This window comes from Bombina bombina, chromosome 11, assembly GCF_027579735.1.
Source record: "Bombina bombina isolate aBomBom1 chromosome 11, aBomBom1.pri, whole genome shotgun sequence".
NCBI lineage: Eukaryota > Metazoa > Chordata > Amphibia > Anura > Bombinatoridae > Bombina > Bombina bombina.
The window spans coordinates 48,674,884-48,695,928 of NC_069509.1; the positions used below are offsets into that span (position 1 = coordinate 48,674,884).

At 40.4% G+C, this 21,045-nt stretch overlaps 1 protein-coding gene across 5 annotated transcripts in view; it reads left to right on the forward strand.

The window, feature by feature from the left end:
- Nucleotides 1-21,045, forward strand: part of TNRC6A (trinucleotide repeat containing adaptor 6A) — a 293,765-nt gene that overhangs the window by 107,155 nt on the left and 165,565 nt on the right. For 4 of the 5 annotated variants that reach the window (XM_053694877.1, XM_053694878.1, XM_053694880.1 and 1 more), the window contains one exon: nt 4,670-4,717. The exons of the other annotated variant lie outside the window; for it this stretch is intronic. In XM_053694877.1, the coding sequence (XP_053550852.1) occupies nt 4,670-4,717 (48 nt within the window). The remainder of the gene's footprint in view (nt 1-4,669; nt 4,718-21,045) is intronic. 5 annotated transcript variants of the gene reach the window in all.

Genomic DNA, 21,045 nt, shown 5'->3' on the forward strand with positions numbered 1-21,045 from the left:
ACTGCGTCACAGCTCGCAGAGCATGAGGACGGAGAGCTTCATTCTGTGGGTGACGGTTCTGATCCAAACAGATTGGATTCAGATATTTCAAATTTTAAATTTAAATTGGAAAACCTCCGTGTATTACTAGGGGAGGTCTTAGCAGCTCTTAATGATTGTAACACCGTTGCAATACCAGAGAAACTGTGTAGGTTGGATAAATACTTTGCGGTACCGGCGAGTACTGACGTTTTTCCTATACCTAAGAGACTAACTGAAATTGTTACTAAGGAGTGGGATAGACCCGGTGTGCCGTTCTCACCCCCTCCAATATTTAGAAAGATGTTTCCAATAGACGCCACCACTCGGGACTTATGGCAAACGGTCCCTAAGGTGGAGGGAGCAGTTTCTACTTTAGCTAAGCGTACCACTATCCCGGTGGAGGATAGCTGTGCTTTTTCAGATCCAATGGATAAAAAATTAGAGGGTTACCTTAAGAAAATGTTTGTTCAACAAGGTTTTATATTGCAACCCCTTGCATGTATCGCGCCGATTACGGCTGCGGCAGCATTTTGGATTGAGTCTCTGGAAGAGAACCTTAGTTCATCTACGCTAGACGACATTACGGACAGGCTTAGAGTCCTTAAACTAGCTAATTCTTTCATTTCGGAGGCCGTAGTACATTTAACCAAACTTACGGCTAAGAACTCAGGATTCGCCATACAGGCACGTAGGGCGCTGTGGCTAAAATCCTGGTCAGCCGATGTTACTTCTAAGTCCAAATTACTTAATATACCTTTCAAGGGGCAGTCTTTATTTGGGCCCGGTTTGAAAGAAATTATCGCTGACATTACAGGAGGTAAGGGCCACGCCCTACCTCAAGACAAAGCCAAAGCTAAGGCTAGACAGTCTAATTTTCGTCCCTTTCGGAATTTCAAAACAGGAGCAGCATCAACCTCCACTGCACCAAAACAGGAGGGAGCTGTTGCTCGTTACAGGCAAGGCTGGAAGCCTAACCAGTCCTGGAACAAGAGCAAGCAGGCCAGGAAACCTGCTGCTGCCCCAAAGACAGCATGAATCGAGAGCCCCCGATCCGGGACCGGATCTAGTGGGGGGCAGACTTTCTCTCTTCGCCCAGGCCTGGGCAAGAGATGTTCAGGATCCCTGGGCACTAGAGATCATATCTCAGGGATACCTTCTAGACTTCAAATTATCTCCCCCAAGAGGGAAATTTCATCTGTCAAGGTTGTCAACAAACCAGATAAAGAAAGAGGCGTTTCTACGCTGTGTACAAGATCTGTTATTAATGGGAGTGATCCATCCGGTTCCGCGGTCGGAACAAGGACAAGGGTTCTACTCAAACCTGTTTGTGGTTCCCAAAAAAGAGGGAACTTTCAGGCCAATCTTAGATTTAAAGATTCTAAACAAATTCCTAAGAGTTCCATCCTTCAAAATGGAAACTATTCGGACAATCTTACCCATGATCCAAAAGGGTCAGTACATGACCACAGTGGATTTAAAAGATGCTTACCTTCACATACCGATCCACAAAGATCATCACCGGTATCTAAGGTTTGCCTTCTTAGACAGGCACTACCAGTTTGTAGCTCTTCCATTCGGATTGGCTACGGCTCCAAGAATCTTCACAAAGGTTCTGGGTGCCCTTCTGGCGGTACTAAGACCGCGAGGGATTTCGGTAGCTCCGTACCTAGACGACATTCTAATACAAGCTTCAAGCTTTCAGACTGCCAAGTCTCATACAGAGTTAGTTCTGGCATTTCTAAGGTCGCATGGATGGAAAGTGAACGAAAAGAAGAGTTCTCTTTTTCCTCTCACAAGAGTTCCATTCTTGGGGACTCTTATAGATTCTGTAGAAATGAAGATTTACCTGACAGAAGACAGGTTAACAAAGCTTCAAAATGCATGCCGTGTCCTTCATTCCATTCAACACCCGTCAGTAGCTCAATGCATGGAGGTGATCGGCTTAATGGTAGCGGCAATGGACATAGTACCTTTTGCACGCCTACACCTCAGACCGCTGCAATTGTGCATGCTAAGTCAGTGGAATGGGGATTACTCAGATTTGTCCCCTACTCTGAATCTGAATCAAGAGACCAGAAATTCTCTTCTATGGTGGCTTTATCGGCCACACCTGTCCAGGGGGATGCCATTCAGCAGGCCAGACTGGACAATTGTAACAACAGACGCCAGCCTACTAGGTTGGGGCGCTGTCTGGAATTCTCTGAAGGCTCAGGGACTATGGAATCAGGAGGAGAGTCTCCTTCCAATAAACATTCTGGAATTGAGAGCAGTTCTCAATGCCCTTCTGGCTTGGCCCCAATTAACAACTCGGGGGTTCATCAGGTTTCAGTCGGACAACATCACGACTGTAGCTTACATCAACCATCAGGGAGGGACAAGAAGCTCCCTAGCAATGATGGAAGTATCAAAGATAATTCGCTGGGCAGAGTCTCACTCTTGCCACTTGTCAGCAATCCACATCCCGGGAGTGGAGAACTGGGAGGCGGATTTCTTGAGTCGACAGACTTTTCATCCGGGGGAGTGGGAACTTCATCCGGAGGTCTTTGCCCAAATACTTCGACGTTGGGGCAAACCAGAGATAGATCTCATGGCGTCTCGCCAGAACGCCAAACTTCCTCACTACGGGTCCAGATCCAGGGATCCGGGAGCGGTTCTGATAGATGCTTTGACAGCACCTTGGAACTTCGGGATGGCTTATGTGTTTCCACCCCTCCCGCTGCTTCCTCGATTGATTGCCAAAATCAAACAGGAGAGAGCATCAGTGATTCTAATAGCGCCTGCATGGCCACGCAGGACTTGGTATGCAGATCTAGTGGACATGTCATCCTGTCCGCCTTGGTCTCTACCTCTAAGACAGGACCTTCTGATACAGGGTCCATTCAGACATCAAAATCTAAATTCTCTGAAGCTGACTGCTTGGAAATTGAACGCTTGATTTTATCAAAACGTGGTTTTTCTGAGTCGGTTATTGATACCCTGATACAGGCTAGGAAGCCTGTTACCAGAAGGATTTACCATAAAATATGGCGTAAATACCTATACTGGTGCGAATCCAAAGGTTACTCCTGGAGTAAGGTTAGGATCGCTAGGATATTGTCTTTTCTTCAAGAAGGTTTAGAAAAGGGTTTATCAGCTAGTTCATTAAAGGGACAGATTTCAGCTCTGTCCATCTTGTTACACAGGCGTCTGTCAGAAAATCCAGACGTCCAGGCTTTTTGTCAGGCTTTAGCTAGGATCAAGCCTGTGTTTAAAGCTGTTGCTCCGCCATGGAGTTTAAACTTAGTTCTTAACGTTTTACAAGGTGTTCCGTTTGAACCCCTTCATTCCATTGATATAAAATTGTTATCTTGGAAAGTTCTGTTTTTAATGGCTATTTCCTCGGCTCGAAGAGTCTCTGAGTTATCAGCCTTACATTGTGATTCTCCTTATCTGATTTTTCACTCAGACAAGGTAGTTCTGCGTACTAAACCTGGGTTCTTACCTAAGGTAGTCACTAACCGGAATATCAATCAAGAGATTGTTGTTCCATCCTTGTGTCCAAATCCTTCTTCAAAGAAGGAACGTCTTCTACACAATCTGGATGTAGTTCGTGCCCTCAAGTTCTACTTGCAGGCAACTAAAGATTTTCGCCAAACTTCTTCCCTGTTTGTCGTTTATTCTGGACAGAGGAGAGGTCAAAAAGCTTCTGCTACCTCTCTCTCTTTTTGGCTTCGTAGCATAATACGTTTAGCCTATGAGACTGCTGGACAGCAGCCTCCTGAAAGAATTACAGCCCACTCCACTAGAGCTGTGGCTTCCACTTGGGCCTTTAAGAATGAGGCCTCTGTTGAACAGATTTGCAAGGCTGCAACTTGGTCTTCGCTTCATACTTTTTCCAAATTTTACAAATTTGACACTTTTGCTTCTTCGGAGGCTATTTTTGGGAGAAAGGTTCTTCAGGCAGTGGTTCCTTCTGTATAATGAGCCTGCCTATCCCTCCCGTCATCCGTGTACTTTTGCTTTGGTATTGGTATCCCAGAAGTAATGATGACCCGTGGACTGATCACACATAACAGAAGAAAACATAATTTATGCTTACCTGATAAATTCCTTTCTTCTGTTGTGTGATCAGTCCACGGCCCGCCCTGTTTTAAGGCAGGTAAATATTTTTTAAATTATACTCCAGTCACCACTTCACCCTTGGTTACTCCTTTCTCGTTGATTCTTGGTCGAATGACTGGGACTGACGTAGAGGGGAGGAGCTATATGCAGCTCTGCTGGGTGAATCCTCTTGCATTTCCTGTTGGGGAGGAGTTATATCCCAGAAGTAATGATGACCCGTGGACTGATCACACAACAGAAGAAAGGAATTTATCAGGTAAGCATAAATTATGTTTTTTTTAATTTTGTTCTGTCAACTAATAATTGTTTTGAAAATGTATATATTTATCGTACAGTGATAAGAATTGACAAGAATAAATTATGCTTTTGCCCCATTTCTTTAAATCCACAGTTGTGACTTTCCTTATTTTAGAATGAGTTGGTTTTTTTTTGTGTTCATACCGTGTGATGAGCTGTTAAATGTAGGTTGCATGGTTGTGTGCCAGGGGATTTGTTAAATAGATAACTAAATAACATTTTATTTTACCTTTTTTTTGCTTTTCCATAGGCATGCCACCCATTCGGGATATGGTCAGCCACTCCCCTAACCAGCTAGGTGAATTTTTTTTTTTTTTTTTTTAAATTATCTTAAGTTTGTGCACTGCTGGTGTTAGCGGGTAAATTGCCTGTGCATTGCCTCACTTTGCTTTTTTGCAGTTGGTGTCACGCAGGGGTTAGGGGCTTTTTTTTCTGCTTGTTTGGCAGCTTTCCTTCACTTGTGGCCTGTCTAATGCCCCAACTTGCATGTTTGTCAAGCTTCTTTAGTCATAAGTAACATTTCTATGTAGTTCTGATGTGTGTTTTTAGTTTTCATCTTTTTTTTTTTTTTTTCCATTGAACATTATGTATTAAAGCTAAGGGGGTTAGACATAGATTATTCTTTGCTTAAAAGAAATGTTGAAGGAGAAAAAAGCAAACATTTGCCAGTTCTAAGGTCTAGACTGGAGCTGCTTAAACGTTTTTTTAACTTGGGACCCCTTTTTTTTTTATGATCCTCATTATTATAATATTGTCTAAAAAACCCGTTGTCGGATTCAAATGAGGTATAGAGAAAATAAGTAAATTTAACTTTCCTGCCCATTGTTAATTGCTGACATACTCGTCGTATTCCATGTATACACATTTGAACAGGCATAGAATTAGCTGTGTCTAGTGTCCACCTAAAATTAAGGAAAAAGTGTGCGCGCACACACACACACACGTACATACATGGAAACACAAATATACATACATACACGGAAACACTCATGCGTGCACACACACTCAAACATACATACTCACACGTACACACACTTAGACACTCATACATATACAGAAACCCTCATACATACACGTATTTGCACTCACAAAAATACATATTCACACACTTGTACATAGAAACACTTACTCATGTGTACACACACTCACAAACATACTTGCTCACACGTACACATTCACACTCACACACTTGGCCATACACAAACACTCATACGTACACACACAGTGTTTACGTGTCCCATAATATTACAGGGACACTAAATAGTTATGCACCTTCCTCTAATTATGGGGGCTGCCATTACGGAACCTAGGTTACACTGCAGGTATCTGAAGGAGTGTTACTGCACATGTGTAACGGTCACCGCTAGAATGTAGTGAAGCATAAATTTCAACATGGTCGTACCAATGACTAGCAGGAGGTGAGGTAAAACCTTAATATTATGCTTATAAAATGTATTTAGTGTTTCGTGTCCCTTTTTTTATTTTTTTTTTTTTTTTTTTTTTTTTTTTTAAATTTTTATTTTATATTCAGACAAAATACAATAGATAAAGAAACATAAGTGACAACAACAAAAAAAAACAAAAAAACAATCGCTTAATGTTAATACAAAAGATCTATAGAGAAGCTTAAGGAAACTGGAATTACTCCAGTATACGTTCCCTTTTAAGAGCCTATCGACTCTATAAAACTTTACACAAATTTTCTGACAAAAGGGCACTTACTACCACCATCCAGTACACAGTCACCCGACATTGACAATATGAAGGGGGAAAAAAAAAAAAAAAAAAAAAAAAAAAAAAGGAAAAAAAAAAAAAAAAAAAAAAAAAAAGAAAAGGGGGAAATTACCTAAAAAACCTCCTATCCCCCCTGCCCCGTCTCCCCATACACCACGCCCTACTGTCCTAACCCCTTAGATTTGATTTATATGTTTAAATTCTTCCCAATGGGAACGTATCACCTGAAAGACCTCTTCTCTATTCGATCTAAGATATGTGTATTCTTCCAACAACAGTACCTCGTTAATTCTAGTGTTTAGCATTTCCTCATCCGGGACATTTGTTTTTTTCCAATTTCTGGCCAGTAAAGATTTAAATCCATTTAGTACATACATTAATAATTTGGCTCTTGTTTTGCATAAGCCTTTGATGGGTTTGTTTAATAGAGCTGTGTATATATCCAACTCTAAGTCTTCCTTCCCACTCAACTTCTGAATATATCCTGTAATTAATTCCCACATACTTTTTACCCTGGGACAATCCCACCATATATGTTGCATACTACCCACTCCACCACATCCTCTCCAACAATGGTTGGAAGCATTAGGATATATGCTATGTAGTCTGGCTGGCGTTAGGTACCATCTGGTAAGTATCTTGTAATTTAATTCCTGGATATTAGAGGATGAGGAGGATCTAGCTACATTAATGCATATAGACCGCCAATCTGAATCTTCTATTTGTCGTCCTGTCTCTAATTCCCATTTTTGCATATAGCTGAGTTTTATAAAATCTGTTGAATTATTAAGAAGTTTATAACTGTATGAAACAGTTCTCCTAATTGGAGTTTCCTTATAGCATATTTTTTCAAAATTGGTCAGTTGTCTGACCAATTTTTCTTTCTCTGAATGAAGTGCTACGAAGTTTTGTAGTTGTAAATACTTTAACCAATTGCCGAAAGTGCCATTGGCTAAGTTCAGCAGCTCCTGTTGGGGTTTGAGTTTCCCATTATCTATAAATTGGCATATCGGTGTAGATTGAATTAAGTTCAGTGGGCTAGAATGACTAGCTATATGCCCGCCCTGAAACTCCACGTTATTAGTAATCGGGAGGAGAGGTGAAGGAGTAGATGAAATATAAGGATGCTCTGTTATAATTTTCCCCCAAGTTAAGAATATATGCTTAATCATCGGAAACTGCATAATTTTTACAGGTCTACCTTTAATTGATGACCATATTAATTTATTCATTGGTTGAAATGCTATAATGTTATTTTCTAACTGTACCCACGCTTTATTCTTGTAATTTATATGCCAATCTAAAATCCTTTGTAGAGTAATTGCTCTATGATAGTTTCTAATATTTGGTATCCCTAGCCCCCCTTCTGATCTTGACTTGTAAAGTATAGAAGCTCTAATTCTTGGTTTAGTTTGGTTCCAAATAAAAGAATTTATAGTTTTTTGGAGATTGAGACAATAAGTATAGGGGATATTAATGGGAATAGTCTGAAACAAATATAAAATACGTGGGAGGATATTCATTTTAACAGTGTGTATACGACCTAGCCATGATATCATTTTGGATCTCCATGCACTGAGATCTGATTGGATTTTAGCGGCTAACATTGAATAGTTTTCCGCAAAAAGGCGTGTGTCGTCAGCTGACAGTTGAACCCCTAGATATTTTAAGGACGAATCTTTCCAGGCATATGTACTGCCCGCCTTACACTCGTGGTAATCTCTTGGTGAAATTACAAGTTTAAGTGCTTCCGATTTATTCTTATTAATAAGAAAATTTGAATAGCTTCCGAATTCCTGCAGTATCTGGTCTAATTTTTTAATAGACCTAACAGGGTCTGATATTGTGAGTAACACGTCATCCGCGTATAATGATATCTTAAATTCTTGAACCCCTATTTTTATGCCAGTAATATTTACGTCTGAGCGGATTTTTGCAGCTAAAATCTCCATAGAAAGGACGAATAATAACGGGGACAGGGGACAGCCCTGTCTCGTTCCATTTGAAATCTTAAAGGACTCTGAAAGTACTCCATTAATTTTTATTTTAGCCGATGGTAATGCATAAAGATGGAAAATACGTTGTATAATTTTTTCCCCAAAACCAAATTTACTAAGTGTTAAACGTAAAAAAGACCAGTCTAGCCGGTCAAAAGCCTTTTCTGCGTCTAGTGAAAGCATGACCGCCGGGATCTTATGTATTTTAACATACTTTATTAAATATAGAGCCTTGATGGTATTGTCTCTTGCTTCTCTGCGTGGTACGAAGCCTACTTGATCTATATTTATAATTTCCGGTAATATTTTATTAATTCTATTTGCTATGAGTTTGGCATAAATTTTAACATCATTATTCAATAAAGAAATAGGTCTGTAACTTGCTGGTATTTTGGGATCTTTACCTGGTTTATGTAGGACTATAATCTTTGCTTCAAGCATTTCTTTTGCTAAGAGAGGTTCTGCACTCGTTGAATTAAAGTATAGTAAAAGTTTTGGGGCCAGAATCTCACTAAATGTTTTATAATAAATAGAGGTAAATCCATCTATTCCTGGACTTTTCCCTAAAGCGAATGTTTTGATGGTCTGTATAATCTCCTGTAGGGAGAAGGGTTCATCCAACATTTTTTTTTGAGAGTCCGTTATAGAAGGAGTCTTTGTTTTATTAATGTATTTAGCTTTATCTGATAAAAAATTTGTATCTTCTTTTTGTGTATCCAGATTATATAGTTGTTGATAATAGCTCTGAAACACATTAGCGATGTCCTGGCTCCCTACCTTAAGGGTCCCCGTCCTGTCTATTATTTTAGACACATATGTTTGTAGTGTTCTTTTTTTTAACGCTCGAGCTAATAGTCTACCGGCTTTATTACCACCGTTAAAAAATACCTTTTTAAGCTGTAACGCTCTATGTTGCACTCCCTTCTCCAGGAAGCCATTCAAATTTTCCCGTTCTTTTTTAAGAGAGTCTGTTAATTGTTTATTATTTGGTTCCCTCTTATGTTTATATTCCGCCCTGGAGAGTGACTCTAATAGGCGTGCGTATTGTTCTCTATTTTGTCTATTTAGTCTAGATTTGTATTTTATGAATTCACCCCTTATTACCGCTTTATGAGCGACCCACCACGTACTAGGAGAGGTATCTTCTATGGTATTATTTTCGAAATAGGATTCTATGGATTTTAAAATGGACTGTCTTATTTGAAGGTCTTTTAAGAGGTTATCATCTAAACGCCATTGGTAAGGAACTATTGGTTTTTGGGGCCAACATAGCTGCATAGATACAAGAGAATGGTCTGACCAGGTGATATTATGTATTTTGGCCTCTTGGACTAATATATAACTGTTTTGGTCAATCCAAAAGTAGTCTATGCGTGTATAAGATTTTTGGGGTGGGGAGTAATAAGTATAGTCTCTGATAGATGGATGAAGTGTCCTCCATACATCTATTAATGACAGAGAAAAAAGATTTGACTTAACTGAGTTAATAATATGTTTAGAAATATTACTTTTAAATTTAGAGCAATCCTCCCTGGGCTCCATTGGAATATTAAAATCACCCCCCATAATTAAGGTGCCTTTTTGTATATCTAATATCCGATTGTGTATCTTCTTAAAGAATAGTTTCTGCCCTCTATTTGGGGCATAAATGTTTACTAATGTAACTGGTCTATTGTACAATAAACCCACCAAACAGATAAATCTCCCTTCTTCATCCTTATCCATCTGGGTAAGTTGAAATGGGGAGTCTCTATGAAATGAAAAGTCCCAGTTAGGAGAAAGCTGCTGGAAAAGCCTAATACTCAGGAAGAGTTAATTCTTAATAACTGTATAGGGACATCTCCAAACTCTAACATGTGATGACAGAAAGAGACAAGCTTGCTACCAATTATTCTGAATAACCATACCATGTATCCCCCCCCCTGGGTTTTAACTTAGGGGGGGGGTGGGTTTTTTTTTTTTTTTTTTTTTTTTTTTTTTTTTTTTTTTTTTTTACAAAAAGTTGTCACGATAGTAAATCACATCAGGGGGGAGTTTTGTCAAGAGAAGGGATAAATGCGGTGTTCAATGTTTTTTTTTTTCCTATATATGCTTTTTTGTAGGTTCCCTCCCTTCCCTCGCCCCTTGGAGGCGGGGATAGGGAGGAACATTAGAGTATGAACACAAAATTTTGTTTTATAGAATTTTCCTTTTTCTCTTCTCTCTTGTTTATTAGAAATAGGTTTATTGGGGGTATGTTTAAAATGGTTTCATATGGATAGCACAATAATGCAAAGTAACTTTATTTCCCCCCTTTTTTTTTTTTTTTTTTTTTTTTTTTTTTTTCTCTTTTCTTTTTGGTTTCACGTTAATTATAAATGATTAATATATTGCACACAATTTCGTATTTAAAGAGGCCCCCCCTCCACCTTCTCCCCTAGAGGTGGGGTGGGGAGGGGCATTATGGTATTTGCACAAGGGGAGAAGGAGAGGAGGAGAAGAGAGAAAAAATTTTTTTTTTTTTTTTTTTTTTTTTATATATTATCACATTATATTTTTGAGAAACATGGTTTTAAGGGGTATTTTTATAGGCTGATATTCAGTTCACAATTTTAAAACTTGGGTGCTTTGTTAGGTGATGTATAAAAGTGAGATAGAATGTAAATTTTTTTTCTTTTTTTTTTTTTTTTTTTTTTTTTTTTTTTTCTCCTCTTCCCCCCCTTGGTTTCTTGGAGGTGGGGAGGGGTACTAAGGCACCGACACAAAAAACCTTGTCTAATAGAAATCACTTACACGGGTTAAGGGACTTGTATCTTTGCCCAGATGTAGATATGTTAGCGGTATGTTTAAAATGGTCACTCACGGGTAGCACAATGTTATCAAACAATTTTTATATTATCTCCCCCCCCCTCTTTTCCTTTCACTTAGGTCTCACGTTAATTTTATGAGTTATATATTGCACATAGTTTTGTATTTAAAGATGGCCTTCCTCCACCTCTTTCCTCAGGGGGGGTGGGGAGGGGCACTATGGTATCTGCACAAAGTTGGGTGGTTTAAAAAACTATTTTCTGTACTGTGCACCTTTTTTTTTTTTTTTTTTTTTTTTTTTTTTTTTTTGGAACACGGTTTTAAGGAGCCTTTTTTTGGGGCGGAATTTAGTTCATAATTTTATAACCTGGGTGCCACATTGCTATAAAAGTGAAGTAAGATGTTTTTTTTTTTTTTTTTTTTTTTTTTTTTTACTAACATAGTATATTGGTTGAGTTGAGATAGTGGTAGATCTGGTTATTCAAGAAAATTATATTTACCCGGATTAGTTCTAATAAGAAATTTGGTAGGGAGTCGCCAGGCTGGCCCTCTTGTATGAAAGGGCAGGGATCAGTAGGCTCTAATTAATAGGGGGTATTATAGGGACATAGAACATTTTTAATTAGGAATATTTTTTTTGCATATTTGCCAAAAGGGGAAAACTCATCTGTCGGTTTAATTTTCCCCAACATTTTGTTTTGGATAGGTTATGAATGGATCATGTATGGATGTGTGTGTTCCCCCTTCCCTTCCCCCCCCCCCCCTTCCCTTTTTTTTTTTTTTTTTTTTCCTCCTTCTTTTCCTGCCCTGCCCCTGCCTCCCCGGCACCCCTCTTTTGCAGTTTTTTTTATACGCATTCCTTTTTTGGACTTGTGCATTTGTTTAAAGAATGAAGTTAGATAAAAGAAAGATTTGCCTATTATCTCAAAATGCTAAGGGGCTGAATAGCCCGCAGAAACGTAATAAAGCCCTTCATAGCTTTCTTAAAGAAAAGGGTGACATCATTTTTGTACAAGAATCCCATTTTAATAGAAATAAAGTACCCAATTTTTCAAATAACTATTATCCCACTATATATCAGAGCTCCAACAACTTAAAGAAAAATGGAGTCTGTATATTATTTCGTGTCCCTTTTTTTAATACAAATAACATGTGCACACACTTAGACACTTCGTGAACATGGTTGTGTGAAGAGTCTAGGGTCATCTGTATTAATAGGTCAAAAGCAACATCAGATAGATGCACATTAAAACAAAGGACAGTAAAATCCCTAGCCAGGTTCCTTTATATCCCATTAAAGAACTTCATCAGTATTTGCTGTAGTAATAATGGTTCAGCCCTTCAAAGTTTAAGTATTCAGTGTGCAAGTATCAAAGGGAACACTGAATTCTAAATTAGGTTTGTTATCTAATAATGCTTTTGACATAAGGTACATTGTACTGGAAAAATGTCTACCTTTTTAATGTGTTCTCAATCCATTAGTTTTTACCCTCTTAAGTGTATTACAAATGGCTACATTTTTACCTTTATTTTGTCATTTGAAGTAGCTGCTTTTGCTTGTTGAAACTGCATATACTGAAAATGTTAATGCTGCAGTATTGGCTATAGAAAAGCCATGTAAACACAATGCATCAGCAGCAGAAATAAACCTCCCAGTGTTGGGTGGGGGAGAGACCAGCTCATTTGAAAGGGTGTTTCTGCAGCTACTTTTGAATACTATGAACCAGGGGTGGACTGAGCCGGTGGGGGCAGGGTGGCAATTGCCCAGTCGGCTGCTCTTGATGATGTAATCAGGGACAGTGCAGAAGGTTTCTATCAGCATATTTATACATACATATGGTGGTGTCGGGTTTGACTGTAACAGTAAATACAGTATATGCACACCATGCTGTCTGTCTCTACACTGCCTCACTCGTTTACAGAGCTGTGCCTGCCCAGCCCAATGTCCTATGCACCTCAGCAGTGGTTTCCACCTGTATTCCCCAGGAACACTTGCCACTATAGTTGTGGTCTGCCCTACGTGCATATTGTAGAAAGAGCCACATAATAATGACCAAGAAACCCCAAACATTTGTTTTTAATATCAACTATAGCATTTTTAAAGGGGGTAGGTCGATATACCTGGGCTACTGGGTAATGTTTGCCCACTGGTCCATAAGTTGCCATTCGTCTTCTGCTATGGCTTATAAAGTATGCTTGTCTGAGTAAACTTTTTGTATTATTATTATAGATGTATTTCTCCAACATAGGTGTGTCCGGTCCACGGCGTCATCCTTACTTGTGGGATATTCTCTTCCCCAACAGGAAATGGCAAAGAGCCCAGCAAAGCTGGTCACATGATCCCTCCTAGGCTCCGCCTACCCCAGTCATTCTCTTTGCCGTTGTACAGGCAACATCTCCACGGAGATGGCTTAGAGTTTTTTAGTGTTTAACTGTAGTTTTTATTATTCAATCAAGAGTTTGTTATTTTGAAATAGTGCTGGTATGTACTATTTACTCAGAAACAGAAAAGAGATGAAGATTTCTGTTTGTATGAGGAAAATGATTTTAGCAACCGTCACTAAAATCCATGGCTGTTCCACACAGGACTGTTGAGAGCAATTAACTTCAGTTGGGGGAACAGTGAGCAGTCTCTTGCTGCTCGAGGTATGACACATTCTAACAAGACGATGTAATGCTGGAAGCTGTCATTTTCCCTCTGGGATCCGGTAAGCCATGTTTATTACGATTGTAAATAAGGGCTTCAAAAAAGGGCTTATTAAGACTGTAGACTTTTTTTGGGCTAAATCGATTGATTATTAACACATATTTAGCCTTGAGGAATCATTTTATCTGGGTATTTTGATATAATAATATCGGCAGGCACTGTTTTAGACACCTTATTCTTTAGGGGCTTTCCCAAAGCATAGGCAGAGCCTCATTTTCGCGCCGGTGTTGCGCACTTGTTTTTGAGAGGCATGGCATGCAGTCGCATGTGAGAGGAGCTCTGATACTTAGAAAAGACTTTCTGAAGGCGTCATTGGGTATCGTATTCCCCTTGGGGCTTGGTTGGGTCTCAGCAAAGCAGATACCAGGGACTGTAAAGGGGTTAAAGTTCAAAACGGCTCCGGTTCCGTTATTTTAAGGGTTAAAGCTTCCAAATTTGGTGTGCAATACTTTTAAGGCTTTAAGACACTGTGGTGAAAATTTGGTGAATTTTGTACAATTCCTTCATGTTTTTTCGCATTTGCAGTAATAAAGTGTGTTCAGTTTAAAATTTAAAGTGACAGTAACGGTTTTATTTTAAAACGTTTTTTGTACTTGTTATCAAGTTTATGCCTGTTTAACATGTCTGAACTACCAGATAGACTGTGTTCTGAATGTGGGGAATCCAGAATTCCTATTCATTTAAATAAATGTGATTTATGTGATAATGACAATGATGCCCAAGATGATTCCTCAAGTGAGGGGAGTAAGCATGGTACTGCATCATTCCCTCCTTCGTCTACACGAGTCTTGCCCACTCAGGAGGCCCCTAGTACATCTAGCGCGCCAATACTCCTTACTATGCAACAATTAACGGCTGTAATGGATAATTCTGTCAAAAACATTTTAGCCAAAATGAACACTTATCAGCGTAAGCGCGACTGCTCTGTTTTAGATACTGAAGAGCATGACGACGCTGATATTAACATTTCTGAAGGGCCCCTAACTCAGTCTGATGGGGCCAGGGAGGTTTTGTCTGAGGGAGAAATTACTGATTCAGGGAACATTTCTCAACAAGCTGAACCTGATGTGATTGCATTTAAATTTAAGTTGGAACATCTCCGCATTCTGCTTAAGGAGGTATTATCCACTCTGGATGATTGTGACAAGTTGGTCATCCCAGAGAAACTATGTAAAATGGACAAGTTCCTAGAGGTGCCGGGGCTCCCAGAAGCTTTTCCTATACCCAAGCGGGTGGCGGACATTGTTAATAAAGAATGGGAAAGGCCCGGTATTCCTTTCGTCCCTCCCCCCATATTTAAAAAATTGTTTCCTATGGTCGACCCCAGAAAGGACTTATGGCAGACAGTCCCCAAGGTCGAGGGAGCGGTTTCCACTTTAAACAAACGCACCACTATACCCATAGAGGATAGTTGTGCTTTCAAAGATCCTATGGATAAAAAATTAGAAGGTTTGCTTAAAAAGATGTTTGTTCAGCAGGGTTTCCTTCTACAACCAATTTCATGCATTGTCCCTGTCGCTACAGCCGCATGTTTCTGGTTCGATGAGCTGATAAAGGCGGTCGACAGTGATTCTCCTCCTTATGAGGAGATTTTGGACAGAATCAATGCTCTCAAATTGGCTAATTCTTTCACCCTAGACGCCACTTTGCAATTGGCTAGGTTAGCGGCTAAGAATTCTGGGTTTGCTATTGTGGCGCGCAGAGCGCTTTGGTTGAAATCTTGGTCGGCTGATGCGTCTTCCAAGAACAAGCTACTTAACATTCCTTTCAAGGGGAAAACGCTGTTTGGCCCTGACTTGAAAGAGATTATCTCGGATATCACTGGGGGTAAGGGCCACGCCCTTCCTCAGGATCGGCCTTTCAAGGCAAAAAATAAACCTAATTTTCGTCCCTTTCGTAGAAACGGACCAGCCCAAAGTGCTACGTCCTCTAAGCAAGAGGGTAATACTTCTCAAGCCAAGCCAGCTTGGAGACCAATGCAAGGCTGGAACAAGGGAAAGCAGGCCAAGAAACCTGCCACTGCTACCAAGACAGCATGAAATGTTGGCCCCCGATCCGGGACCGGATCTGGTGGGGGGCAGACTCTCTCTCTTCGCTCAGGCTTGGGCAAGAGATGTTCTGGATCCTTGGGCGCTAGAAATAGTCTCCCAAGGTTATCTTCTGGAATTCAAGGGACTTCCCCCAAGGGGGAGGTTCCACAGGTCTCAGTTGTCTTCAGACCACATAAAAAGACAGGCATTCTTACATTGTGTAGAAGACCTGTTAAAAATGGGAGTGATTCATCCCGTTCCATTAAGAGAACAAGGGATGGGGTTCTACTCCAATCTGTTTATAGTTCCCAAAAAAGAGGGAACGTTCAGACCAATCTTAGATCTCAAGATCTTAAACAAGTTTCTCAAGGTTCCTTCGTTCAAGATGGAAACCATTCGAACTATTCTTCCTTCCATCCAGGAAGGTCAATTCATGACCACGGTGGATTTAAAGGATGCGTATCTACATATTCCTATCCACAAGGAACATCATCGGTTCCTGAGGTTCGCATTCCTGGACAAACATTACCAGTTCGTGGCGCTTCCTTTCGGATTAGCCACTGCTCCAAGGATTTTCACAAAGGTACTAGGGTCCCTTCTAGCTGTGCTAAGACCAAGGGGCATTGCTGTAGTACCTTACTTGGACGACATTCTGATTCAAGCGTCGTCCCTTCCTCAAGCAAAGGCTCACACGGACATTGTCCTGGCCTTTCTCAGATCTCACGGATGGAAAGTGAACGTGGAAAAGAGTTCTCTATCTCCGTCAACAAGGGTTCCCTTCTTGGGAACAATAATAGACTCCTTAGAAATGAGGATTTTTCTGACAGAGGCCAGAAAAACAAAACTTCTAGACTCTTGTCGGATACTTCATTCAGTTCCTCTTCCTTCCATAGCTCAGTGCATGGAAGTGATCGGGTTGATGGTAGCGGCAATGGACATAGTTCCTTTTGCACGCATTCATCTAAGACCATTACAACTGTGCATGCTCAGTCAGTGGAATGGGGACTATACAGACTTGTCTCCGAAGATACAAGTAAATCAGAGGACCAGAGACTCACTCCGTTGGTGGCTGTCCCTGGACAACCTGTCACGAGGGATGACATTCCGCAGACCAGAGTGGGTCATTGTCACGACCGACGCCAGTCTGATGGGCTGGGGCGCGGTCTGGGTATCCCTGAAAGCTCAGGGTCTTTGGTCTCGGGAAGAATCTCTTCTACCGATAAATATTCTGGAACTGAGAGCGATATTCAATGCTCTCAAGGCTTGGCCTCAGCTAGCGAGGGCCAAGTTCATACGGTTTCAATCAGACAACATGACAACTGTTGCGTACATCAACCATCAGGGGGGAACAAGGAGTTCCCTGGCGATGGAAGAAGTGACCAAAATCATTCTATGGGCGGAGTCTCACTCCTGCCACCTGTCTGCTATCCACATCCCAGGAGTGGAAAATTGGGAAGCGGATTTTCTGAGTCGTCAGACATTGCATCCGGGGGAGTGGGAACTCCATCCGGAAATCTTTGCCCAAGTCACTCAGCTGTGGGGCATTCCAGACATGGATCTGATGGCCTCTCGGCAGAACTTCAAAGTTCCTTGCTACGGGTCCAGATCCAGGGATCCCAAGGCGGCTCTAGTGGATGCACTAGTAGCACCTTGGACCTTCAAACTAGCTTATGTGTTCCCGCCGTTTCCTCTCATCCCCAGGCTGGTAGCCAGGATCAATCAGGAGAGGGCGTCGGTGATTTTGATAGCTCCTGCGTGGCCACGCAGGACTTGGTATGCAGATCTGGTGAATATGTCATCGGCTCCTCCTTGGAAGCTACCTTTGAGACGAGACCTTCTTGTTCAGGGTCCGTTCGAACATCCGAATCTGGTTTCACTCCAGCTGACTGCTTGGAGATTGAACGCTTGATCTTATCGAAGCGAGGATTCTCAGATTCTGTTATCTATACTCTTGTTCAGGCCAGAAAGCCTGTAACTAGAAAGATTTACCACAAAATTGGGAAAAAATATATCTGTTGGTGTGAATCTAAAGGATTCCCTTGGGACAAGGTTAAGATTCCTAGGATTCTATCCTTCCTTCAAGTAGGATTGGAAAAAGGATTATCTGCAAGTTCCCTGAAGGGACAGATTTCTGCCTTGTCTGTGTTACTTCACAAAAAGCTGGCCGCTGTGCCAGATGTTCAAGCCTTTGTTCAGGCTCTGGTTAGAATTAAGCCTGTTTACAAACCTTTGACTCCTCCTTGGAGTCTCAATTTAGTTCTTTCAGTTCTTCAAGGGGTTCCGTTTGAACCCTTGCATACAGTTGATATTAAGTTATTATCTTGGAAAGTTTTGTTTTTAGTTGCAATTTCTTCTGCTAGAAGAGTTTCAGAATTATCTGCTCTGCAGTGTTCTCCTCCTTATCTGGTGTTCCATGCAGATAAGGTGGTTTTACGTACTAAACCTGGTTTTCTTCCAAAAGTTGTTTCTAACAAAAACATTAACCAGGAGATTATCGTACCTTCTCTGTGTCCGAAACCAGTTTCAAAGAAGGAACGTTTGTTGCACAATTTGGATGTTGTTCGCGCTCTAAAATTCTATTTAGATGCTACAAAGGATTTTAGACAAACATCTTCCTTGTTTGTTGTTTATTCCGGTAAAAGGAGAGGTCAAAAAGCAACTTCTACCTCTCTCTCTTTTTGGATTAAAAGCATCATCAGATTGGCTTACGAGACTGCCGGACGGCAGCCTCCCGAAAGAATCACAGCTCATTCCACTAGGGCTGTGGCTTCCACATGGGCCTTCAAGAACGAGGCTTCTGTTGATCAGATATGTAGGGCAGCGACTTGGTCTTCACTGCACACTTTTACCAAATTTTACAAGTTTGATACTTTTGCTTCTTCTGAGGCTATTTTTGGGAGAAAGGTTTTGCAAGCCGTGGTGCCTTCCATTTAGGTGACCTGATTTGCTCCCTCCCTTCATCCGTGTCCTAAAGCTTTGGTATTGGTTCCCACAAGTAAGGATGACGCCGTGGACCGGACACACCTATGTTGGAGAAAACAGAATTTATGTTTACCTGATAAATTACTTTCTCCAACGGTGTGTCCGGTCCACGGCCCGCCCTGGTTTTTTTTAATCAGGTCTGATAATTTTTTTCTTTAACTACAGTCACCACGGTACCATATGGTTTCTCCTATGCAAATATTCCTCCTTAACGTCGGTCGAATGACTGGGGTAGGCGGAGCCTAGGAGGGATCATGTGACCAGCTTTGCTGGGCTCTTTGCCATTTCCTGTTGGGGAAGAGAATATCCCACAAGTAAGGATGACGCCGTGGACCGGACACACCGTTGGAGAAAGTAATTTATCAGGTAAACATAAATTCTGTTTTTTTTTTACTTAATGTGATGTTTTATGAGCTAAGTAATTATTGTAGTATTTTACAGAGCTCTAATTACTGCATGTGCATTACATCAGGGTATCCCTGTACTTCACCATTTGTTTTTATCCGTTATATATTTTTTTGCTACGTTTCCAATTTGAAATGGAGATACTAGCAGCTGTCATTAACCATAAACAGAAAATCTGCAACTTTGTACAGTGACACCAGTACCACCCTCTTCCCTTTTATGGTTGGGTTTTAGCTGTAACAGGCTTGCGTGCTTTTTAATGGTAACTGTGAGGACGGATTAACGTTTCCTGTAAAATGGAAAGATATAACCTTTTAAATTTTGTGTAATGAAGTGTTGAAGTGCTTTTCAGTTTGGGACAATGAAGGATAAGAATAGCAATACAGTGGAAAAGTAAACCTGAAATAGTTTTCTTACAGCAGCAATTAACGTTTTTTCATGTAAAATTATTTAAACAAAGTAAAAGCCGCTGAAATTGATATTTAAACTAATTGGAAGACTGTAATACTGACACTCAGGGATCAGTTGCTGACTGGCTAATATTTATAATGGGAAAACTGGGACACTCATGGACATGAAAGGAAAAAGTCCTTTAGTGAAAATTAGATGTTTCTAAAAATGTGTACATTTTAATATTCTCTGCCACACAAAAATGTTTAACTAATATGTTTGTTTTTTACTTTTATTTATACATAAAGGAATTTAAAACCTATTCTTCCATTACATACTATTGTTTGTGGGAAGGGGCTCCCTTGTTTTTCTTAATTTAAATAAGGTATTCTAGCGTCTGCCGTTCTTTGCTTTAGTTTATTGGCCAACATACGATCAGCTTTATTTCCTTTGGCATAGTACATTTGTTTAAATTTTTGTACCTGCCACTGTAATCGAGCGTTTTCAATATTAATAATTTGTGCCTTCACTTCTTCTAATTGTGTTAGGGTTTTAGGGTCAAGTGTTTGTTTGTGTTGGAGCGTTAAGGATCTTAGTCTCATGTGGAGTTGTGCAAATGTCTCACCCTGTTTTCTCTTGTGTTTGGAAGCTAGTTTGAGAAATATACCCCTAATATATGCCTTGAAAGAGCTCCAAAGACAATGGTCATTTACTGCCCCATTATCATTAATAGTTATGAATTGTTTGATTTCCTCCTGTATTACATTGACATTATCAATTTCTGCAAACAGGAATTCAGGCAGCTTCCAAGTAGGTCTGGTAGTAGGGGAAGCAGGGAATTGCACTGTTATGTGTATGGGAGAGTGGTCTGACCAAGAGCAATCTTGGATTTGTGCCGACTGTATAGAATCTAGTAACCAGGGCTCACAGAAAACATAATCAATGCGTGAGTAGGAATTGTGCACTGCAGAAAAGTATGAATAATCTCTGGTATTAGGATGTAATGATCGCCAAATATCATATAAATTGTAGTGGGTTATTAGGGTATTAAATTGTCTTGCAGCCTTAAGTGAGGATTGCTCGCAAGTTCTAATCCTGGAGGAACGCCTATCTAGAAGAGTGTCCATGACCATGTTGAAGTCTCCGGCAAGTAGAAGATTTCCACTCTTATGAAGGTCTAATAACCGTAAAAACTTCCTAAGGGATTGATTCTGGCCAATATTAGGTCCATAATACGATGCCAGTGTAAATATAGTACCTTCAAGTTTACATTTTAAGATTAGAAATCGCCCTTGTGGGTTGGCATAAACTTCCAGCTTTTCAAATAAGACACTCTTGTGTATAAGTATTGCCACCCCTCTAGATTTGCTTGTAAAGGATGCAGTCTCAACTACTGGGTAGTGTTTGAACCTAAGGGGGATCGGGGTGCCCGCCACCCAGTGGGTCTCCTGTAAAAATGCTACTTTAGATTTTGTGTGATTAAGAAGGCGTAAAAGCCTACTTCGTTAACTAGGAGTGTTAAGACCCCTTACATTATGGGAAGTGATTGATAGTGTCATATTGCATGAAGATCTGACCTAAAAGGGATGGGGTG